Source organism: Ovis aries, chromosome 15 (genome assembly GCF_016772045.2).
Source record: "Ovis aries strain OAR_USU_Benz2616 breed Rambouillet chromosome 15, ARS-UI_Ramb_v3.0, whole genome shotgun sequence".
Classification (NCBI taxonomy): Eukaryota; Metazoa; Chordata; class Mammalia; order Artiodactyla; family Bovidae; genus Ovis; species Ovis aries.
In genome coordinates this window covers 61,797,841-61,823,428 of record NC_056068.1, presented here as the reverse complement: position 1 = coordinate 61,823,428, position 25,588 = coordinate 61,797,841, and the positions used below count along the sequence as shown (strand labels likewise).

Here is a 25,588-nt window from a genome sequence, read left to right as displayed (position 1 = left end):
GTGGGTTTGGGTAAACTCCAGGAGTTGGTGATGGACAGGGAGGCCTGGCATGCTGTGGTTCATGGGGTTGCAAAGAGTTGGACACGACTGAGCAACTGAACTGACTGACTGAATGGCCTATATGGGCAAAGAATCTAAAAGAGTGGATGTATGTATATGTATAACTGATTCACTTTGCCTGTATACCTGAAACTAACACACCATTGTAAGTCAACTATACTCTAATAAACATAAAAAAAAAAAAAAACAAACACGTACACTCAAAGCAAAAAATTTCATGTTGCCTTGAAGGAAAATGAGGTCTTTGAGGGAGAAGGCAAACAACTGTAGAGAGGTACTTATTTGTCTTTTGTCTGTGTTTATTGTTGAATAGAGCTGTCTGTAGTAATTGCTGCTCCCAAAGTGATGAGACGATTGAGGAGGGAATATAAACAATTACAGTGTATCACATTACGTAGACTATTGGAAATGACACCCTCAAGAGAAAATCACATTGAAATATAGGCGACAATGTGGTAGAGGAAAAGAGGGCTAAGCCAGTGCAGAGGGACCTTGGCTTTTGATGAAGTTTACAGATTTTAGTTCAGGGCTTGTCTTTATCAACATCAGTTATGACACAGTTCTGCCATTACTATATATTTGGAGTATTAAGGTGAAATATTTTCATCATGTCTTTTTCCACTCTGGAGGGGCCAAGAGGATCTGATATTGTTGTATATAGATAAGGTAAACATGCAAGAAGTGGGAACGGATAGTGGTTGGGAGCATGAGCCCTGTAATCAGATTGGCAGAGTTCAAAACTGAGCTCCTTGGCTTTACTTACTAATCATATGACCTGTGGTATGTTGCTTAGGATCTCTGAGCCCCAGTTTCCTCAAGTTAAAATCATAAAACAGTACTTGGCAGGAATAGATATCCATATAAAGATTTCTCATAATATCTGTCACGTAACTGTTTACTCTCACTGATTATTACTGTTAAAGGTACGAACCCTCTGGCTGGCATGTAAGTAGGCACGCAATTAACATCAAGTTTCCTGCCCCTTCTTTTTTCCCCTTACTTCCTAAAATCTAGCCCATAATATTTTCTGAGTTCTGTGTGTGTGTGTGTGTGTGTGTGTGTGTGTGTGTGTATTCAGTTGTGTCCAACTCTTTGCAGCCCCATGGATTGTAGCCTGTCAGGCTCCTAGGGCCATGGAATTTTCTAGGCAAGAATACTGGAGTAGCCTGGCATTTCCTACTTCAGGGGATCTTCCTGACCCAGGGATTGAACCCACGTCTCTTACATCTCCTGAACTGGCAGACATATTGTTTACCACTGGCGCCACCTAATTCTGCCTGTGGATTATCTATTCTCCCAATTCAAGAAACATTTTGATGCAGGAAATTTTTAAAATGCTCTGCTTATTTAAGGTTCATTTCTCCTTTTCCTCTTAAGGGTTTTAATGTTAGCAAAGCCTTCTAAGATTTCTCAACATAAACCTGTGATCATTAGCTTGAAATCACTAGGTAACAGCAGATTTTTTTTTCTGTAAGTTTAGAGATTAGTAGCCAGCTGAGTTAGAGGAGAGATTTCTGTCATCTAATTATTCTGGATATTTAAGAGCCAGTGCTAGTTCTTTGTATTCCCCATGAGTATCTAATTAGCGAGAAGAGTTGTAAGTGTCCAGAACTGTAGGAGGAAGACCATGAACTCAGTGTTGTATCAACATGATGGAGTGTTGCAGGAAAATCACAGAAGGAAAATGAGCAATAAGGGATTGTTTTAGACAAAGTGCACAAGTGGTAACCTACATTAAAATAACTTTTTTTCCTATTAAATAAAACTTTAATTTCAATTTAACAAGTTTCACATTGAAATTATTAATAAACTCTCAAAATCTGCCTTTGCGAGCTTTTGCACTTAAAATAATTCTCTTGAAAGGAGTAATCTTTTTATTCTTATCACCAGCTCAGTGCCTACGACTGAGCTGAATTCATTACTCAGTTCCTAGGAAGAGATTAAGCTTATCAAGCACAAATAAATTAGGATATTGCCAAGGAGCTGAGAAGTTTACAAAATTCAGCAAGATCAGGTTTTCATGATCTAAAGGAAGAGGGGACTGTTTAGAATATTGAACAGTAGAGAAGAGTTTAAATGCAGAATAAACTTAATATCAGAAAATAGCATCTTGAAACGGAATCCCTCCAAATTCAATGTTTGGTTCAAGTTCAGTTCTCCCTGAGTGTTGAGGTGATTTTGTTCATTCGTTCTTTACCTCTTGTCAGTGTCAGGTTCAGGTACCCGAGCGTTATCTCTAAGCAAAACCACTATGGATTTACTTTGCTCATTCATTCACTCATCCCTTTGATTCATTCATTCAACAAGTACTAATGAGTACCTACTATCTGCCAAGCCCTACATTAAACCCTGGAATATAGTGATGAAGTTTTGGGTTGGGTTTTGGGAAATGCTGCCTTTTATACTGAACCCCATCCTCCTCTATGGGAATATTCACAGTACCTGTTAGCACATGAAAGGCTCTGAGAAGTCCTGCAGCAAGGAAGCCTGTTTAACCTTCTTCGACGTAATGTTTCCTAGACTATTTTATCCTCAAGGGGCACACACTCTGGGAAATCTAGGTTAAGATGAAATATGCTGCCAAGAAAGATAGGATGACATTGAATAACAAGGCAAGGGAAGCACTGTTTTAATTCATACTTGTTGATGGCAGGAACTCTGTCAACAAGAGCTTGGCACTTGCACTTAGTGAAGAGAGAATATGTTACTGCCTTGATTTGGTTCAAGAGCCTTTCTATTCTCCATTCTGCAGTGGCCACATTTTCCAGCTTAGGAAATCATACAAGTGCAATATGATCAAAGAAAAATTTCAATTTGTTAACAATGGTTGTGGAGCTAGCTGCTTGCCAAATAGAACCTCCTTAACATTCATGACTCACCATTTTGGGGTTAAGTGATGTGGTTGAATTGGATTCTGTAAAAAAACATTCCAACAAATATAACTGATCTGAAAGAAGAGGTAATCTGCCTTCTTTAAGAACTGCATACTTTGATAAAGTTAAAATATGTACCAAAGCTATTAGTGCATTGCGAAAAATAGAAATACATGCAAAGAAATGTAAGCGCATGGTACTTTTAATTTTTCAGTGGCCCCGGGGCACTGTTATCTGCTCTTTTCTGGGAAATCACTCATCATGTAGCTATCGGGAAAGAGAGCACTTCGGCCTCCTTTCTGGGAGAAATCCAATGCAGTATGGATATTAATTAAATTTATTAAACAAATAACACAGCGACTCAGGGAAGCAGGGGTCCATCTGCCAGTTCTGCAGACAGATCTCTGCAGAGACGCGAGCTGAATGGTAGTTAAAGTGAAGTTGCCGAGCTCAGCAGATGGGCTCTCGTCTCCAGTGGGGGAGATTTGGTGGCGGTCCAACAACTCTTTTCCCCCTCCAGGTTTTTGTTCCTTGCAACTGTGATTGAAGAAGCCCTTCTCTGTCTTTTCCCAGCCTTGTGCCTCTCTCCCCCCACCCCACCCCCTTTGTTTATGTGAGCAATGTTTAAATCTGAGTGATTTGTTAGAGAGGCAAGTCCCGGCTGATCTCATTTTGTGTGTGTGCTGTAAAGCTCAAGCAGAAAATAATTAGGAAAATGTAATCCCATTGACTTTACACCCCACTTGTGTACATTACAGCAGCTCAGCCTCATGCCCTGGAATAAAGTCTCTGAACAGATTTGAATTTAGTAAGCATCCCCATTCTCCGCATTTGGAGGTTCTCATTATTCTGAGGTTTAGATGCTTATTATTTTTGAACTTGTTCCTTAGATTACTTTTAGATGTATATGCCTTTTAAACAATGCATTTTAAGGATTCTTGTTTAGTTTTTTTTTTTCCCCCTAATGTCTTCATATTCTGTTAGCAAGTATCTAGATGCCTTAAATCCCAGTGTCTCCTTCACTTGCCATCTGGGATGAGATGTCATTGACAGTGTTGGATCAGCACATTTGTGATCTGCTGTGTCTTTTATAAACTCACTTTCCTACCTTCTCTTTCATCAAAAAGATGTTGAATTTGAAACTCTTCTGTAAGGAAGGACCACTTTACTTTCAATTGATTATCATTTCCCAGCATTTGGAATGCTTTTTTTTTTTTTTTTTAACAAAAGCCCACTTGGACAGAATTTAATGCTACAGTGTTAGATTCATGCAAATCATCTCTTATCCCCCATTCCTTATCACTACCTGAACCTTTGCAAAAATTATTTTCTAGAAGACTCTCTCTCTTGTCTCTGGCTATGTGCCCTCACCTGGGATCAGTGCCTTTCACTGGGAAAGGAGTTGGGGGTGAGGGGACCACACAAGCCCTGCTGCGCAGATTGTGAGCTCTATTGTTGGCAAACTTTTGGACTAAATAGGTGCCACCTTGGGCTGAGTCCTGAAATGCCTTTGCCTTGGAGAGATAGGTCTGGTTCCAGCCAGCCTGCCAGTGGGAGATATTTGCAGAGATAAAGGCACCTCTGTGGAGTAGAAATTCCTCCCATCAGAATGTGTTCCATCCCTCCCTACTAAACCCTCAGTTTTCTGCCAGTAGAGATCTCAGCTGGTTACAGAAGGCAAAGAGAAGAATAGGTGAATCTGGGATCATGATTAATCCCCAGGTGTACTGACTTTTATGGGAATGTGGAGGTGAAACACTTAATCCAGTTTATAAGAACCACCATTGAATGGATCCATTACCAATAGCAAAAAGAAGTCTTAGCTGGCCAAGCCCCTGTTCAACCAGGATGATCAGGTCCTTTCTGCTACACATGAAGCTGTTTGGCCAAGTCCATCCTTGAGGTTGATATTGGTCCAAATTTGTGCTTTTTGAATCCAACTTGAAAGTGGAATCTCAAGAGTTGCAATATTTTAGCTTCTGTTGTCAGCCTCTGCCCCTCACTGAGGTTCTAACTCTTCCTCAGGCCATGGTAGTATCAATAATATGAAAGCTTCCGTTACTATGGCAAATTGTTGGAATTAGGTGGAGATTTTTGGTTTTCATTAGAGCCCTGCCAAGGGTTCTTGTGAACTCCAAGAGTTACCGTTACAGCCCAGTACTTTATGGAATTTAAAAAGGCTCAGCTCAAAAGATGGTCATGAAATAGCTGGTGAAATATATTTGTTTACCAGGGAATTGTAGGTGAACTGCCAATTTATTTCTCTAATTTGTTGGAAGTCAAACCTGGCTCGGGGCAGGAAGAAGGCTCTACATTTTGAATTCATAGGCTATTTACCAGTGTCTGTTCTGCCTCTCCTTCCACCCTAGTGTACCTGGGCTAATTTTGTCCTCTGATTTAAATCGCAATCTAGTTGCTCTGGCATCTCAATTTAAGGGAAGATTGGACGTTGTTTTTCAAAGGGAATTGCGAGTGTTTTACTCTTGTCTGAAAACAGATTGTGGCTTCTTTCCCAAGGATAAGCTTAGAAATTACATATAAATCTCAGGGTTTCATTCTTAGCAAAGTGTTTTCAACCCCCTTTTCCACACGAGTATAAATGAATAAAACAGAGAAAAAGCCAGGAAACACCCTGACAGGGTGTGAATACTCCTGATCTGCTTCCTGAGCCCGCCAGCCTCCTGAACACATTTGTTTCCTCTACGGTTTCTAATTGCTTTATTGCAGATTTTGTAGGCAGCAGGACAGTTTGGGACTAAATGCATAAAAAAGCTTTTGATTGGTAACCAAGTTAACATTCATCTGCAAGGAACTGGAAAGTAGTTTTTACAATGACAATTTATTTTAAAATTCTGACAGGGCCAGGTATTTTTCAGATTTTTAAAATTTGGATTTGATGTACTTTTCTTCCAGGAGCTTGGGTACAAACTTTAAAAATATTTGGTCCAGAGGCTCCTCTGTTACTCCTTACTCTCACTCTTCTGATCTATATATTTTGCAAAGGAACCATTTTTGGGGGGGAATAATACCACCAACCTTACAGTAACTGTCTGCAGAATTAAGTGCTGTGGCTCTTCAAAGTATGTGCTCCCCTGTCTAGGAGAGGAACCCCAGAGTGGTATCTTTGAGCAAATGTGAGTGAGTTCAGGCCTCAGAGGACACAGTCCAGATCCTGAGATTAAAAACACAGGCTCACAGTCACTGTCATCCTTAACAATAACATATTCTATTTCCAGTGCCGTGTCTGGAGCTTTTCATAATGCTAGATATGATAAATATTGATTGTTGGTTAGATTTGCATTTGGTTTCCAGGAACCAAGCAAAATAATCCAGCACTTTTTGTTTTGGCCTCTAGCCACATGAGTCTTCTCAGGCCAAGGAATCCCTTATCTTTGCAGTGCTTCAGAAAACTGCCTTCAATTCTCCTCATCTTGTCTTCTGAGGTCAAGCTAGCATGATTCTTTTGTGCTCATTCTAAAGAAGATTTAATTCAAATTCAGTGTCTTACAGTAGGAAAGAAATGTATAAGACAGCGAGCCCATCTCCCTCCCAATGACAATCATGATGGAGGGAATCATGCTGTTTGTACACTTATAACAGCAGAGAGTAGACCCCCATATTGTAGCAGTTTTTAAAGTCTTGGTGATTAGAAACCTTTTCTATATTCTAATAAAAAAAATCTCTGTCTGAGGAAACCTAGAATTTGTTTCTAGAGGTGATGATAAAGTCACAATTCAACTCATTGGTGTCATGATTTCCTTTTCTACATAGTATGTCTTAAAATATGCTTTCATTTAATGATAGCTAGCGAACATTGCTTTGAGAAGGCGATGGCACCCCACTCGAGTATTCTTGCCTGGAAAATCCCATGGATGGAGGAGCCTGGTAGGCTGCAGTCCATGGGGTCGCTAAGAGTCGGACACGAATGAGCGACTTCACTTTCACTTTTCAGTTTCATGCATTGGAGAAGGAAATGGCAACCCACTCCAGTGTTCTTGCCTGGAGAATCCCAGGGACGGTGGAGCCTGGTGTGCTGCGGTCTATGGGGTCACACAGAGTCGGACACAACTGAAGTGACTTAGCAGCAGCAGCAGCAAACATTGCTTAGGCACTTACTTTGTGCCAGTTCCTGCTGCAAGTGCTTCACATATATCGTGCTATTTAGTCTTCAGAATATTTGATATTCTCATCTTAAAGATGAGGAAATTGATGCTAGGGGATGTAAGATACTTGCCCAAAGTTTAATCTTAGTTATCTAAATGAATCTAAAGTCAGTAAATACAGACAGAAGTAAATGAAAGAATGAACTTGCTAGGCAGTGTCCAGATGACCCCAAAGTAAAAGAATAACATTTAATTGGTGTCCAGTTCTGACCCCATTGGAATGAACTTTTACTGATGTGAATGCCCTTGGATGTATTAATATTTGCTAATAATCTCTTACTAGCTGCACGGCCTTTAATACATTGCTTAACCTGTCTGAGTCTCACTTTCTGGTTATAAGGATGTCAATAGCTACTGTCTAGGATTGTTGGAGAATTAAATGAAATAGTCCATGAAAGAGTTTCACATAGTTCTTGGAGTTGAGTAAGCATTCATTAATGGTTGACCATTAACCTTTTATATTAATGGAGAGGAATGAGGTACTTGGATCAGACCTGATAAGTATGTAAACATTGATGGTTTCATTTACTTTAGATTAAGTCAGAGTAACATGAATATGGCCCATTCCATTATTTAATAAGCTGGTAAACTTTTCCTATGTGCCAAATAGTACTAATGGAAATATAGAGTAGAATTACAGAAAAAATGTGGTTTTCCAGTGACCCATAATGACCAAATGCACCATGTACTGCATTTCTCTTACATGCTGACACTTTGAAATAAGGTCTAATAAAGAGAGCTGGTTACGCTGAGATGATAATAACAAAGGCAAGGTTGTAGGTTTGATGCCTGAAATGAACCAGTTAGTGTGATATAAGGAAATGGTCTGCATTTTGTTCCAGACAATGCTGGAATATTGAAAATGACACAGGCTGAAAAGGAAGAAAGGGGACTCCTCAGCCCTGGAAAGGCCCCTGAGACTCAAGTTCTACAGGTTTGTCAGTATCAGCTGAATTTTTGAATCCTGATGTGTCAGGCCCTGTGCTAGGCCTTTCTCTCTGTCACGCGAGTGTATGTTCCTCGGTTCTTTGTCTCGTCACAGCAAAGATTTGGAGTGACGGACATTAAAGCCCCCTCGGCACGTCACAGCTCTCAGGTCTTGGATAGACCGTGTTATAGCTCTCAGGTCTCGAATGGACCATGTTATAGCTCTTAGACAAATCAGTGTTACAGCTCAGTGTCACAGCTCTATTTTATTTAGAAGATAGCAGGAAAATCTATCTTCGAGGTGTGAGGGCACATCGATCCAAAGACATGAGGAGAAAAGCGCCCCAGCGCGTGGGAGAGGGAGAGAGAGAGAGAGAGAGCTTTGGCTCCTCTATTTATGTGTTTATCTCTCTCTGGGCCTGTCCTATGTAAATTGGGCCAGCCAGGAGTGTTGTTTGTTTTACCTGAGGTCCTCACTCCAGTCCTCAGACCTTCTTTTGTTCTATTTTCATGGGCTTTTCCCTTCCTTGTCTTTTAGCCACCGCCATTTTGGACTCCTTTTTCCTATTCTACCTACCTAACATATCTATCATCTTATTAAATGTAGTATCAATCAGCAATGTAGGTATTCTTTCCCCAAACATTAATCATTTATGAATCTTAGAGAAGTGAGGAATCTTGTCCAGTTTCCCTTGGAGAGCAAGTGGTGGAGTTGGAACTTGATCTTGGTATTGCCACCCTGAATTCTTGACCTCCCAGCTATGCATTTTTGCTTCAAGGTGGTTATACGGTGTTTACAGCTTTGTTAATGAAAGCCATTTGACTCCCTTCTGAACATAAGATGTGTTTTTGCTTAGTACTCAAAACGTTTAAAGACTATGAAATGCTAGCAAAATCATGAAGGTGACTGACAACCATCCACTGAATGAGTTTAGTGCTAGATTATTCTCTCATTACCCTGTTTGCTCATTCAAATGAACCTTTAAAAAGTTTCATATATTCATTTTTCTACTGACTTCATAGACAGGGTAAGAAGTAACAAATTATTTAAGTAATTCACCTACTCCTCTTTATGATGTTTTGCCTTGAAATTTGCATACAATATGCATAATTCATGTGTCATAGAGTTAAAATAATTTCTAAATTTTCTAGTTTCAGGTAAGTATACCTTATAGTAAAAAGTCAGTTTAAAAAATCAGTGAAATGATTATTTGAGTCATAACCAGATATCAGATACCCGATACCCAGATTACTGTAGTTAAAATATTTCCTGGAGCAAAAATCAAGCATTTTAGGAATGGGCATTAATTCTGTTCAGTTCAGTTCAGTTGCTCAGTCATGTCAGACTCTTTGCGACCCCATGAATCGCAGCACACCAGGCCTCCCTGTCCATCACCAACTCCCGGAGTTCACTCAGACTCATATCCATCGAGTCAGTGATGCCATCCAGCCATCTCATCCTCTGTCATCCCCTTCTTCTCCTGCCCCCAATCCCTCCCAGCATCAGAGTCTTTTCCAATGAGTCAACTCTTCGCATGAGGTGGCCAAAGTACTGGAGTTTCAGCTTTAGCATCATTCCTTCCAAAGAAATCCCAGAGTTGATCTCCTTCAGAATGGACTGGTTGGATCTCCTTGCAGTCCAACGGACTCTCAAGAGTCTTCTCCAACACCACAGTTCATAAGCATCAATTCTTCGGCGCTCAGCCTTCTTCACAGTCCAACTCTCACATCCATACATGACCACAGGAAAAATAATAGCCTTGACTAGATGGACCTTTGCTGGCAAAGTAATGTCTCTGCTTTTGAATATGCTATCTAGGTTCATCATAACTTTTCTTCCAAGGAGTAAGCGTCTTTTAATTTCATGGCTGCAATCACCATCTGCAGTGATTTTGGAGCCCCCAAAAATAAAGTCTGATACTCTCATTCAAAATAATGTTTTAGCAGAGTAATACTCAGTGGTTCAAAAAGCCCAAAACATCTGATATTTCTAAAAGTCCTGGACATAAATCTGGGCTGTAAATTGGCTTGATTCTTAAATGATCACTTTCCTTCATGCTATTCCCTGGTCCTTGACAGGCTCCAACCTTGACCAGGTATTATCTACTTGGTTTTTGGTTTCACAGAGGATCAGATGAAATCGAATGAATTGCTAATGCAAATTTATCAGTGCTTCCCAAAAAAGAGAGCACCCCCACCCCCAACACATACACATTGATTGATAAATTTAGCAACTGTTCTTAGTAATTGACAGGAAAAATTTATATAATGGGCTAAAATGTAGCCTTTGTTTACTTAAGCAGTATTCAACCTTAGTAAAAAACACTGCTGGGGCCCTTTAAAATTTTTTGGTCAGATTTTTAATTCAACTATAAAAACAATTCAAGTGAGAAACTTCAGTGCATTGATTTTGTTCTTTGAGTCATGGCACTGTAATTAGCTGAGTTGAGTTTTAAATGCAGCACAAGAACATCTTTCTTGTCTGTTTATGTCAGAAAAAAACGGCTAATGAGCACTTATCAAAAAGATGAACATTTTTTCATTAGATTAAGTAAAATCAAAACAGATTTATAATGTACTATTATGTTTCAGCTTGGAATCAATTGAGTCAAATAGCTAATATCTTCACAGCTTCCTGAGAATTTCTTTGCATGGCAGGATTCTCCTCCCCCACACATTTAGACTTGAGCAAAGTGCCCACTTGTGATAACTTTCTTTGTGGAGTCAAGGCACTTTCCCAGAGGATTTAGAATTCCATTAATATTATTTGGAAAATCTGAATATTTGTGAAGCAGTTGTCAAAATTGATTGGATTATGCCAGTATGCTTTGCTACTTAATGATACAGTTCTTTAAAATTGTTTTAAGAAATGATTTCCCTCTACTTTCTCTTAGTGGTCAGTCAAAATGCCAACTCAGTACCATGCAGAGCACTCTTCACTTTTCAGATTTTTGTATTGCTTAAGCGGATGAATTTTGGCCTGTGTGTTACCAAGAGGAACAGATGTTGCAGGCTGATTCCTTAAGAAAGTTTCATGTAAAGATGTGCAGGTGAAGAAACTTCTCTTTTTCAGTGTCACTTGGATGGCAGTTTATTTTCAGGTCATCGAAGATTCTAAGTAATTTCTTGCTTTCTACTGCTGTTGCTGCTGCTAAGTTGCTTCAGTTGTATCCAACTGTGCAACTCCATAGACGGCAGCCCAGTAGGCTCATCTGTCTCTGGGATTCTCCAGGCAAGAACAATGGAGTGGGTTGCCATTTCCTTCTCTATGCTTTCTACTAGGTGATAGTTAAAGTTCATTTTTATCATTGCCTGCTTGTGGCTGTGTAATTATGTGCATATCCACAAAACAATCAACATAATAAGGCATTAAGTGAATAAAGAAGAATCTTGACTCCCTTAAGTTTTCTGAGTTTGCATGAAGGTGAATGGACAAGAGATAGATTCCTTGTATACATAAAAAGGAAAAATAAATTGTTTTGGACACTAGAGACTTAATTTAGAGTAATGAAGTAATTTTTGTTCATATTACACTCTTTTTTGAAACAAATTTTGAAAAGTGAAAGTGTTAGTCGCTCAATCATGTCTGACTGTTTGTAATCCATGGACTGTAACCAACCAGGCCCATCTGTCCATGAGGTTTCCTAGGTAAGAATACTAGAGTAGATAGCCATTCACTTCTCTGGGGATCTTCCTGACTCAGGGATCGAACCCAGGTCTCCAGCATTGCAGGCAGATTCTTTACCGCCTGAGCCACCACCTGCTACCATGCTGATGCCATAAGTATAACACCTTTATAGATGAAAGAAGCTTGATGAATTTCTCTAAAGTCATATGCTTGTGTAAATGCCACCCCAGACCAAGGTGTAGCACATTACTAACCCCACAGAAGCCTTCTTTATGTCCCTTCCCTCGTCCCAAAGTAACCATCATTCTGATTTCTAACATTGTAGATTATTTCTGATGTTTTGGGAATCTACATACCAGGAATCATACAGTAGCTACTCTTTTCTCTTTGGCTCCTTTCATACAAAATTGTGCCTGTGAGGTTTATTAATGTGATTTTAGGTAGCAGAAAGTCATTTTTTAAGGCTGTATAGTATTCTGTTATATGGGTATCTGCTTTTTGTTTATCCATTGTACTACTGATGAATACTTGTGTTGTTTTAAGTTTGGGTCTGTTATGAGCAGCACTGCTGTGGATGTTCCTGTATGTGTTTTTTTGGGGGGGACATATGTAGGCATTTTTACAAACTATGTAACAAAGAGTGGAACTGCTGGGTCATAGTATATAAAGTTGTACACTTTTAGTAAATATTGTGAAATAGATCGGTAAATTCTATTAATATCTATCAGTTTATACTTCTACCAGCAGAGTATTAAAGTTCTAGTTTCTCCACATCCTCCTCAACAAAATTAAATTTTAGCCATTATGAGGGGTTTAGAAGTGAAATAACTGTGGTTTTAATTTACATTTTCTTGATGGCTCATACTCATACTCTTTCCTGGTGGCTCAGATGATAAAGAGTCTGCCTGCATTGCAGGAGACCCAGGTTTGATCTCTGGGTCAAGAAGATCCCCTGGAGAAAGAAATGACAACCCACTCCAGTATTCTTGTCTGGAAAATCTCATGGACGGAGGAGCCTAGTGGGCTTCGGTCCATGGGGTTGGAAAGAGTCAGACACAACTGAGCGACTTCACTTTCTTTCTTTTCTTCTTGATGGGTAATGATATTTAGTACCTTTAATTATATTTATTGGCCAATTGAGTATCCTCTTTCATCATGCGCCCATTCAAGTCTTTAACTTTTTCTTTTAAAATTTGGGTTGTATAATTCTTTTTCTTTGATTTGTAGGGTTTCTCTATATATTTGGGATATTAGTTCTTTCTGGATATATGTATTGCATAACTCACTGGTGTCCTTTGATAAACACAACTTCTTAATTTTAATTTAAAAAAAGTTAAATTTATTAATCATTTCTTTTATAAGTGATTTTTATATCCTTTTGTATTAGGAGATTCTGCTTACCCCAGTGTTAAAAATATAGTCTATAATACTTTCTAGAAACTTTATTGTTTTTCTATTTACATTTAAATCTATAAATCATATAGAATTGAGTTATGTGCATGTTTTGAGATGGGATAAAGTTTCATTACAAAATACAAATTATTAAAAATATTATCCTTTCCTGATTGCATTTCAGTGGCACCTTTTTCATGAATTATTTGGTCTTATTAGGACGGCCTGTTTCCCAGACCCACTATTCTATTGCATCAGTGTGTTTATTGATCCTGCGCCAACACCACTGTTTCAGTTATGCTATGCTTTATAATAAGTCTTGATAATTGATAATTAAATTCTTCAACTTTATTCTTTTTCATGTTTGTTTTGACTGTTCTTTTACAGTTCTATGTAAAATTTATGATCAGTTTATTAGTTTTCATAGAAGAGCCAGCTGGGCTTTTGATTAGAATTTATTTGAACTTAAATAGATCAATTGGGGAGACCCTCCCATTACTTGGTCTTCCAGTCCATGGTTATGATATATCCCTCCATTTATGTCATTCTTAATTCCTCCTGGCAGTGTTTTCATAGTTTTCAGTATATAGGTCTTGCACAGTTTTTAATACTTCTGTTTCTAGGTATCTGGTATTTATCTTTTTGATGATAAATATTCTTAGGTAGCATATGTTTTACTAATAAAAATGGTATTGTTTTAAATTTTCCTTTTCCAGTTGTTTAGTGTTAATATCTAGAAACACAATTGTCTTTTAAGTATGATTTAAAGGAATTTTGCTAAATTCACTTTTTAATCCTTAACAGATTATTTTGAATATTTTAGGTGTGTACTTATATCATCTGTGAACAGTGGTGATTTTTTTCCTAAAAACAATCATTTAAATTTTTTTCTCTTGGACCACAGTATAATGTTTAATAAAGATGATCGCAGTCATCCTGATTTCATTTCCAATTTCAATGGTAAAACTTTCACTATTTTACCATTAATATACTTAATATAGATTTTAAAAAAGGTATTCTTTATTAGTTAAGGCAGTTTCTTTTGTTCCTACTTTGTTAGGATTTTAATATGAATTGGCATTGAATTTTATCAAGTGCTTTTTTAATATATTAGTGATGATATAACTTTTGTTATTTATTTAGTTAATGGGAGTAAATTATATTGATGGGTTTTCAAGTTTTAAATCAGCTTAGTATTATAAATTAAGTTGGTTGAAATCTATTCTGTTATATATCCCCAGCTTTGATATGCCAATATTTAATTTCATTTTGCCGAATTATTTCGGCTGTGTTCATAAGAGAGATTGGCTTATACTTTTCTGTTCTTGTAGTATTTTTTCTTTATTCGTATGTTTTCTTATCAAGGCTGTATAGGCCTCATAAAATCTGTTCAGAAATGAATTCATTTTATCTATTCTTTGGAATAATTTATATAACATTGGTATTAGTTCATGAAATAAAGAACTTACTGACGAAGCCGTTTGGTCCTAAACTTTTCTCTGTCAATAGGCTTTTAATTATAGGTGCATATTTGAATGGATATAAGGCTATTTGAATTTTCTATTTCTTCTTGTGTCAGTTTTGGTAAGTTAGTATCTTAAAAAATGAATTATGCATTTCACCAAAATTACCAAATTTTTTGATCTAAAGTTATTTATAACATCTTATCTTTTTAATTCCCCAGGAGATCTGTAGTGATGTCCCTTTTTTGTTTCTTATATTGATAATTTGTACCCTCTTTTCTCTTTATACTCTTACTGTTTTTTTAAATCAATTTTGTTTGTTTTGTTTTATTTTCTCAAAGAACAAACTTTTAGCTTTATTATATTTTCTGCTGCAGGAAGTGATAAAATATGGCCCATGGGTCAAATATAACCCATTACCTGTTTTGTAAATATAGTTTTGCTGAAACACAGCTGTGTCCATTCATTTTGTATTGACTATGCCTGCTTGTGCATTACAATGGCAGAGATGAGTAGCTGTAACATATGGCCCACAAAATTTAAAATGTTTACCATTTGTCCCTTTACAGAAAAAGACTTCTTCTCTACTGTGTTTTTTTTTTTTTTTTGTCTATTTTCTTGCCTTTTGTTCTTATCTTCATTATTATTCTTGCACTTTCTTTGAGTTCAATTTGCTGCTCTTTTTCAAGATTATTGAGATGGATCCTTAGATCATTCCTTTTCATCCTTAGATTTTCGTTTAATTATTGTGTTTTCTCTAGCTAAGGTTAGGTATATCCCATAAGTTTTTATATGTCATATTTTTATTACCATTCTGTTGAAAATGTTTTCTCATTTTCCATTGTGATTTCCTGTTTAACTTTATTTATTATCTGGCCTTTTGGGATTTTTATATTGTGTTTTTGTTGTAGTTATTGATTTTTAGATTAATTCCACTGTGGTCAGAGAACATACTCTGATTTTAATTCTTTAAAATTTGTTGAGACTTGTTTTATGGCCTAGTGTATGTTTTATTTTGGTAACTTGTATATATACCTGAAAATAATGTGTATTCTCCAATCAGTGGGCCCTGTGTTAAGTTTTTAATCATGTTCAATTTTCTATAGATTAACTTATTTTCTGCTTCTTCTTTGAGTTATTGAGAGAGGTGTGTTAGAGCTACACATTGCAAGTGGGAATTTATTTATTAGCCCTTTTGTTTTGTTAGTTTTTTCTCTATTTGAGGCTATGTTATGAAATCTTCATGTTGAATTGACCTTTTTATCTTTACCAAAGTTTCTCTTTTGTGTGTAGTAATACTTCTTGCCGTAAAATCTGTTTTGTCTGTCATTAGTATATCTACGTTACCCTTTTTCCTTGTTTATGTTTGTATGTTTTCTGTCATTTTACTACTGACTTTTCTGTTTCCTTGTATTTAGGTTGTGTCTATTATAAATAACACGTAGTTGGGTTTTAAAAATATCCATTCTTAAAGTCTATGCCTATTATTTGGAGTACTACTACTACTAAGTCGCTTCAGTCGTGTCCAACTCTGTGCGACCCCATAGACGGCAGCCCACCAGGCTCCGCCGTCCCTGGGATTCTCCAGGCAAGAACACTGGAGTGGGTTGCCACTTCCTTCTCCAATGCATGAAAGTGAAAAGTGAAAGTGAAGTCACTCCGTCGTGTTTCACTCTTCGAGACCCCATGGACTGCAGCCTACCAGGCTCCTCCATCTGTACTTCATTGCAATCCATGTAATTATTGCTCATTTTTATTCTTATCTACTTACTATCTTACAGTTTTGGTTTTTTTTTTGGTCTCAATCTGTTTTGGTCCTCTCACCTGACATACGGTTTTCTTTTGGCTTTGAAAAGCATATTTATTGTTTAATTTTCCCTTTGTCAATTAAATATTCTTTTTCTGATTATCCTAGAGGTTATACCATGCTTCCTTGGCTTATAGTCCATCTTAAATTAGGATTACTTATATCTTCTACTAGATTCACCAATATTTTACATTTTTTCCTCATTTACTTTATCATCTTTTCCTTCATGCCTGTGTATTATCCCCCTACCTACCCAACACACACACAGTATTCTTTCTGAACCATATGGCAAGACGTTGCAGATGTCATACTTCTTTATTTCTAAATTCTTCAGTTTGTATCTACTAAAAACAAGGAATTTATCTTATGTAACTAAAGTACAACTACAAAATTAGAAAATTTGGTATTGATACAATACTGTTATCTGATCTACAATCTAAATTAAAATTTTGTCAATTACTCCAATAATTTCCCTTATCAGTTCAATTCTGTCACTCAGTCATGTCCAACTCTTTGCGACGCCATGAATCGCAGCACGCCACGCCACCCTGTTCATCATCATCACCCGGAGTTCACTCAGACTCACGTCCACTGACTCGAGTCAGTGATGCCATCCAGCCATCTCATCCTCTGTTGTCCCCTTTTCCTCCCTCCCAGCATCAGGGTCTTTTCCAATGAGTCAACTCTTCGCATGAGGTGGCCAAAGTACTGGAGCTTCAGCTTTAGCATCACTCCTTCCAAAGAAATCCCAGGTTTAATCTTCAGAACCGGACTGGTTGGATCTCCTTGCAGTCCAAAGGACTCTCAAGAGTCTTCTCTAACACCGCAGTTTAAAAGCATCAATTCTTCGGCACTCAGCTTTCTTTACAGTCCAACTCTCACATCCATACGTGACCACTGGAAAAACCATAGCCTTGACTAGACGGACCTTTGTTGGCAAAGTAATGTCTCTGCTTTTGAATATGCTATCTAGATTGGTCATAACTTTCCTTCCAAGGAGTAAGCGTCTTTTAATTTCACGGCTGCAGTCACCATCTGCAGTGATTTTGGAGCCCCCAAAAATAAAGTTTGACACTGTTTCCCCATCTGTTTGCCATGAAGTGATGGGACCGGATGCCATGATCTTCATTTTCTGAATGTTGAGTTTTAAGCCAACTTTTTCACTCTCCTCTTTCACTTTCATCAAGAGGCTTTTAGTTCCTCTTCACTTTCTGCCGTAAGGGTGGTGTCATCTGCATATCTGAGGTGATTGATATTTCTCCTGGCAATCTGGATTCCAGCTTGTGCTTCTTCCAGCCCAGCGTTTCTCATGATGTACTCTGCATATAAGTTAAATAAGCAGGGTAACAATATACAGCCTTGACGTACTTTTCCTATTTGGAACCAGTCTGTTGTTCCATGTCCAGTTCTAACTGTTGCTTCCTGACCTGCATATAGGTTTCTCAAGAGGCAGGTCAGGTGGTCTGATATTCCCATCTCTTTCAGAATGTTCCATAGTTTATTGTGATCCACACAGTCAAAGGCTTTGGCATAGTCAAGAAAGCAGAAATAGATGTTTTTCTTGAACTCGCTTGCTTTTTCCATGATCCAGAGAATGTTGGCAATTTGATCTCTGGTTCCTCTGCCTTTTCTAAAACCAGCTTGAACATCTGGAAGTTCACAGTTCACGTAGTGCTGAAGCCTGTCTTGAAGAATTTTGAGGATTACTTTACTAGCATGTGAGATGAGTGCAATTGTGTGGTAGTTTGAGCATTCTTTGGCATTGCCTTTCTTTAGGATTGGAATGAAAACTGACCTTTTCCAGTCCTGTGGCCACTGCTGAGTTTTCCAATTTGCTGGCATATTGAGTGCAGCACTTTCACAGCATCATCTTTCAGGATTTGAAACAGCTCAACTGGAATTCCATCACCTCCACTAGCTTTGTTCATAGTGATGCTTTCTAAGGCCCACTTGACTTCACATTCCAAGATGTCTGGCTCTAGATTAGTGATCACATCATCATGATTATCTTGGCCGTGAAGATCTTTTTTGTACAGTTCTTCTGTGTATTCTTGCCATCTCTTCTTAATATCTTCTGCTTCTGTTGTTTTCCTCTATTTCTTTGCATTGATCGCTGAGGAAGGCTTTCTTATCTCTCCTTGCTATTCTTTGGAACTCTGCATTCAGATGCTTATATCTTTCCTTTTCTCCTTTGCTTTTCTCTTCTCTTCTTTTCACAGCTATTGTAAGGCCTCCCCAGACAGCCATTTTGCTTTTTTTGCATTTCTTTTCCATGGGGATGGTCTTGATCCCTGTCTCCTGTACAATGTCATGAACCTCAGTCCATAGTTCATCAGGCACTCTATCTATCAGATCTAGTCCCTTAAATCTATTTCTAACTTCCACTGTATAATCATAAGGGATTTGATTTAGGTCATACCTGAATGGTTTAGTGATTTTCCCTACTTTCTTCAATTTAAGTCTGAATTTGGCAATAAGGAGCTCATGATCTGAGCACAGTCAGCTCCCGGTCTTTTCCCAGTTAAGTATGTAGTCTAGGGTTATGCATTGCATTTAGTTGTCATGGTTGTTTAATCTCCTTTAATTGAAACAATTCTTCTCCCTTTGTCTTTCATGATCTTGATATTTTTGAAGAATACAAAGCAAGTATTTTGTAGAATTTTTAAATTTTGGTTTCTCTGGTGTTTCATTATGATTAGATTCAGATAACACAAAAGTGATGTTGTGTCCTCAGGCCATTGTATCAGGAGGCAGTTGATGTTCATTTGATTCAATATTAGTGATACTAACTTTGATAACTTGCATAAGGAGATGTCTTACCAGTATGAGCCATCATAAACTTAATATTATTAATTTGTAATGAATATGTAATTTGTGGGGAACTATTTTGAGATCGTGGAAGTTATCTGCTTCTCACCAAAACTGTACCCAGTATACTTTATCATCCATCAATGATTGTTGACTGAATCAGTTATTACGATGGTATTTGCAAAATGATGATTTTTCTAACTCCATTATCCTTTCTACATTTATTACTCAGCATCCTTCACCCCCATTTATTAATTTGGTAGACTTAAGAATTGTTATTTAATTCAAAATGTTATAATCCATTGATCTCGTTTTAATTTGATACTCAGGTATTTCAGATTTGGCCCTTGGGAACCCACTCAGACAAGCTCCCCGAACTTACGACATGCTTATCATTCTTTGTACATTTCATTACTTTCTGGCACAGTGAGATATTCCAGGATCATCTTTTACTTTATCTGCCCTAGCAGTGTAATCAGTTGTTTCCTTTGAGGAGCCTTGGTTCCTTTGTGTGGAGGTGGGTATTTAGAAACTTATATCTGGGAACTTCTTTGGTGGTCCAGTGGTTAAGACTCCGTGCTTCCAATGCAGGGGATAAGGGTTCAGTCCTTGGTTTGGAAACTAAGATTCCACATGCTGCGTGGCATGGCCGAAAAAAGAAAACGAAACTTAAGTCTAGACACCAAGTGAAGTGAAGTGAAAGTCGCTCAGTCATGTCCAACTCTTTGTGACCCCTTGGACTATACAGTTCACGGAATTCTCCAGGCCAGGGTAGCCTTTCCCTTCTCCAGGGGATCTTCCCAACCCAGGGATCAAACCCAGGTCTCCTGCGTTGCAGGTGGATTCTTTACCAGCTGAGCCACAAGGGAAGCAGACACCAAGTGTGCTGATTTTCTACTGCAGTAGAAAATGTACTATATTATATCTAGTCTCAGCCATTATATCTAGTCTCAGCTGGATTAGGAAATCTCAATGTCTGCCTCTAACCATGGAGTTCATATTGATGCTCCCAGATCTAATCTAACACCAGAATGTTCAGTTTAGTCTTTTTCCTTTCTATATTTGTAAATCCTTTTTACAAGTGACGAATCTAGCTAAGATTATTCTCAGTATATTTTACTCACTTGCCTAGGTTTAGATTCACAGAGAGTGTTTTAGATTTGCTAAGGAGATCCAACCAGTCCATCCTAAAGGAGATCAGCCCTGGGTGTTCTTTGGAAGGAATGATGCTAAAGCTGAAACTCCAGTACTTTGGCCACCTCATGCAAAGCATTGACTCATTGGAAAAGACTCTGATGCTGGGAGGGGTTGGGGGCAGGAGGAAAAGGGGACAACAGAGGATGAGATGGTTGGATGGCATCACTGACTCGATGGACGTGAGTTTGAGTGAACTCCGGGAGATGGTGATGGACAGGGAGGCCTAGTGTGCTGCGACTCATGGGGTTGCAAAGAGTTGGACACGACTGAGCGACTGAACTGAACTGAACTGAACTACTATAAAAAATCATGCTGATTAACTAGTGTTAAATGCTTGTAAAAAGATTTTTGTTTCCAAACTGAGAGTATATAATTAAAACTCTGCATTCAAAAGTAATTATTTTTCCCTTCAGTGTGATTATGTTATTCATTTGAATTTTAGTTAGGCTCATTTATTTCTGTTTGTATTCCATTTTTGGTTTCTTTCCCCTCCATCACTGTTAATTTAACGTCATCATCATCATTTTGTATGAGTATGTAAAGCATTAACATGCTTCCAAAACTCAAAATTACACAAAAATCTATATTCAGAGGAGTATTACTTCCTCTTTCCCACCCCATGCACCTTAATGCACTCTTGTAAATTTCTGGTTTATTCTTCCTGGATTTGTCTTTTAAATAAAAGTAAATACATTTATATTATCTTATTTCCTCTTCTTTCTTGCACAAAAGTATCATTCTATATATGCCCTTTTGCACTTTGCTTTTATTGATTTTTTCGGGGGGCTGTGCTGGGTTTTCACTGCAGCACGTGTACTCTGCAGAGCTTGGTTTGCCCCCTGGCATGGGGGATCTTAGTTCCCCAAGCAGACATTGAACTCATGTCCCTTGCATTGAAAGGTGGATTCTTAACCACTGGACCACACCAGGTTAAAAACCACTGCTTTTATTGATTGACAACAAATATATTCTGTAAATCACTCCATATCATGTCTTATTTAGTTTTTATTTACAGTTACATAGTATAGTATTGGGGCTTTCCTTGTGACTCAGCTGGTAAAGAATCCGCCTGCAGTATAGGAGACCTGGGTTTGATCCCTGGGTTGGGAAGATCCCCTGGAGCAGGGAAAGTCTACCCACTCCAGTATTCTGGTCTAGAGAATTCCATGGACTGTACAGTCCACGGGGTCACAAAGAATCAGGCAAGACCAAGCAGCTTTCACTTTCAGTATACTATTGTGTGAATAAACCATAGTTCTTTCAACCAATCTCTTATGTGTGTGTTTTTTCACAATATTTTTTAGTTACAAATAAGGTCCTTTGTTCATATGGTTTCTTTCTTTCTTTCTTTCTTTTTTTTACATTCTTGAAGGTGTATTTTCAAGGAAAATTATTAGATGCAATTTAAAAGGCAAGCTTACTTGTGGTTTTGTTAGATATTGTCAAATTCTCCTCCCATAAAGGTGTGGGAAACATTCCCACCAGCAATGTATAAAAGTCTCTTTCCTCATGCCTCTATCAATAGAATGTGCTATCAAGCTTTGCAATTTTTACCAAATCTAATAATTGAGAAATGGTATCTCAGCACAGGTATAATTTCTAACTAAAGTTGTCCATCTTTTCAAATGTTTAAAAGTCATTTAAAATCTTTATCTGTGAATTGTCTGTGACTTTTGCTTATTTTGGTATTGGGTTTTTGACATTTCTCCTCTTCAGTTTTAGAGTTCTTTATATGTTGGGATGGATATTAGCCTTTTATCTCTGATGTATGTTAATCATAGCTATTTTTAAATCTGTGTGAGTCTGTGGGACTGTTTCTATTTTATTAAAATTAATTCTTCTGTTCCTCTTTGCTAGTAGACTTGGTATGTTTGAGTGAAGGCCAGTCTTTGTGTATAAAATGATGATGTACAGGCTCTGGATGGTAGTGTTTCCCTTCAGAGATGATTTCATTTTCTACTAGCTGACAGATGATATATGGGGAGATAATCTTGATCAAGGTTTGTCAATGTAAAGTTTGCCTTCATTCTAAGGGAGTAATACTTCTTGGGTCGAAACTGAAAGTCTGTAGAGTCTTCGCCCGGTCCTCAATGTAATGAGACTGCCGTCTCCTCCTGAGACTTTAGCTGCATACATTTGCTTCAGCTGATTTCTCTCTTTTCTCTGAGCATGTGCAGCTTGAGAGTCAGCAAAGACCTTGAGAGGAATTTGCTCACTTTCTCCAGGATGTTGGGCTTTTCAATTGTGTCGACTCTGTGCGACCCCATAGGGGGCTGTTATTTCTTCAGCCTCTATTCCCCGTGAGGCAGATGAACAAACGCCCTGATGAGAAACAGCAGTGGCAAGAGTGTTGCCCTGTCCTCGGGGGTGCAGGCTGGAGAGTCCTGCTGCCTTGATTTTTCTCTTCAAACTTCCACTCAGCTTTCCTTGTACGTTTCATCCAGTTCCTGTAGTTGTTCTCAGAGGGGTTATTCTGATCCTGGTTATTCCATCATAGATGGTAGCAGCAGTCATCTTTCCACTGAGCACATCTCTTTAAATTTGTATGGAAATGAGAGAACACAGTCAAATTGATAAAACATTTTAAAATTGACAAGAAAATTGGCCTGCTTATACACTGCTATGGAGGATATAAATTGGTACCACCTTTCTGGAGGGCATTAACTTATATCAAAATCCTTAACAGTTTACTCTTTGACCCAGCAATTCTGCTTCTAAGTATTTATCCTAAGAAGATAATCACAGATGTGTGTGAAGGTTTATTTACAAAGATTCCAATCCCAATTAACAAAACTTGGAATCAAAATCCTCAGTATGCAACAAAAGAATATTTGATAAATTGTGGTGCTTCTATACAATGGAATATAATAGAATCCAGCATTGCAAGTGACAAAAGAGAATGTTTAAGCGTATTTATTACTCTTTCCTAGAGAAGGGCATGGCAACCCACTCTTCTTGCCTGGAGAATCCCCATGGACAGAGGAGCCAGGTGGGCTACAGTCCGTGGGGCTGCAAAGAGTCGTACATGACTGAGCGACTAAGTACAGCATAGAATAGACACTCTCTATTTAACATTAGCGAGTATTGTTAAGCACAGGAGATGACAAAGCAACATGAGCGGTATGATCCTGTTGAAGAATGTGTATGCAGGTATATAAGACTGGAATAATGCACATGGAAGTGTTAATAGCTGGTATTGTTGGGTTTTTTCCTCCTTTGTTTGTCATCTAAACATTTTCCATAGGACGTTACTTTTGTTCTAAAAGAAAATTAATGCCCTCAAAAGAAAAAACCTTACAGTTGATAGTCCCAGTTGATAATATTTTCTAGTAAACATTTTATTTTATGCTGGTTGCCTAAACTCTGTCTTGATGCCCTTAGTGATGGTACAGATTTTGTCAGAAATGGTGTCCTCCTTGAAATACTTTGTGGAGCAGAGCACCCCTGTAGAAATGTACTTTAAATTCTTACTGGTCAAATTCAAACAAAGGCTTCACCTGTTTCTGTCAGTGTGTGTCAAAACCTTTTAAATAAGGCATCCTATTTAAAAAGTCAGTAGGTTTGTGGTAAGGACCTGGATTATCAAGGAAGATTTATTTCCTAGCCAAAAAAAAAAAGTCTTATTTCCTTTTGAAACCAATGGTCAAGACTTAATGCAATTGCCTTTGTAAAACTAAAATCAAGATTTCTGAAGACCATTCTCATCCTCTCATGCTTTTTCTCTTCAAGGTACTGTGCAAGGCAGCAGCCCCACTATGACCTCTTGGGTTTCGAGGCTGCTTCCTAGGAATGGCCGTTCCTTGGCTACAGCATCAGAGAACCAGCGAGCTGAGGATCGCCATCGGCACCAGGAGGCCTATGGGTACTTCTTGCCCATCCAGACGAGATGGCAGGACAATGACCAGTATGGCCACGTAAACAACGTTGTGTACTACAGCTACTTCGACACGATTATCAACCAGTACTTGATCAGGTAGGTGCGGGCTCTGCATCCCCCATCCTCACGTCTCCTTTCTGGCATGTTCTGGTGGGGGCAAGTGCAGGGCATTCTGGGAGGAGATGCCCATTTTCCTCTAGTGTTTTTGCTGGTATGGCTCCTTTGTTGAGCCAGCTTGAAGTCAGGTTATTCTGGAGAACAGCTGGACCACTAGGTGAGTGAGGAGGGAACTGTTGCCCTGCTGCTCCTGTAGTCACAGGTGTTTGTCTATCTTGGTCCTTTGCACTAAATTGTCAGCAAATGTGCAGGCTTTGAATCTCAATTAAGCAACTACACAACAAGCCATGTAATATCCAAACCCTGAAACTTGAGCAGACAGTAACATCAGCCCTCAAGGCCTTTTTGTGAGGAAAGCAGCTGCTTCCCTCACCGAGAGCACAGAACAGGGAGGAGAGAGAGACTAAAGAGTAAAGATGCATATTGTATCCTCTGAACACCATGATGACAGGATTGCTGCCTGAAGTGTGTTTGCAAGATTGGTTAGTGTATGTTTGTTAATATCATTCTCTATATGAAAAACTGGGCTGCACAGAGTGCTGTGTAAATCCCAGCTCCAACTTGTATTGGCTGTGTAGTTTGGATCAAGTTATTTAACCTTATTGAGTCTTTTGTAAAAATAACTCACATATACTGAGAGTTTTCTCTGTGTCCAGCACTGTGAAGCCTTTTGCACAGCCTTTCTTGTTTAATCCTAAAACAACGTGATTAGAGAGTAGCAGATTGTCGGTCCACTGCCTGAACCCCCTTGCCTGTACATTTCAGGGCATGCTGGCCTAACTGTCAGCTATCAACACTAACATTTCTTTGCCTAAGGACTTTCTCTGGCCACCAGAGCCCCTTTTGCAGGCAGGCCAGAAGTGCAATGAATCAGTGCTCCCTAAAAGCAACCTTCAATCACTGACTGATGGGAGTTAGTATATAATATGAATACCCCAACTTCCTTACTCCTTGGATACGTTACCTGAGCTACATGCTGTACACAGGCTCCTAGGCTTGCCTAATGGGGTTAGGCTCCATTTCCCAGATTGGTAGCTTGAAAAAAACTGAGATAAAATTTACATACCATAAAATGTGAAAGTGAAAGTCGCTCAGTCGTGTCGGACTCTTTGCAACTCCATAGACTATACAGTCCATGGAATTCTCCAGGCCAGAATACTGGAGTGGGTAGCCTTTCCTTTCTCCAGGAGATTTTCCCAACTCAGAGAGCAAACCCAGGTCTCCCGCATCACTGGAGGATTCTTTCCCAGCTGAGCCACAAGGGAAGCCTGCCATA

General features: G+C 38.5%; 1 protein-coding gene across 4 annotated transcripts in view; it reads left to right on the top strand.

The window, feature by feature from the left end:
* The window catches only part of LOC105602333 (uncharacterized), a 204,780-nt gene that overhangs the window by 69,851 nt on the left and 109,341 nt on the right, over positions 1-25,588 (top strand). For all 4 annotated transcript variants that reach the window (XM_015101103.3, XM_015101102.3, XM_015101100.3 and 1 more), the window contains one exon: positions 24,048-24,291. In XM_015101103.3, the coding sequence (XP_014956589.2) occupies positions 24,074-24,291 (218 nt within the window). In that variant the 5' untranslated portion in view covers positions 24,048-24,073. The remainder of the gene's footprint in view (positions 1-24,047; positions 24,292-25,588) is intronic.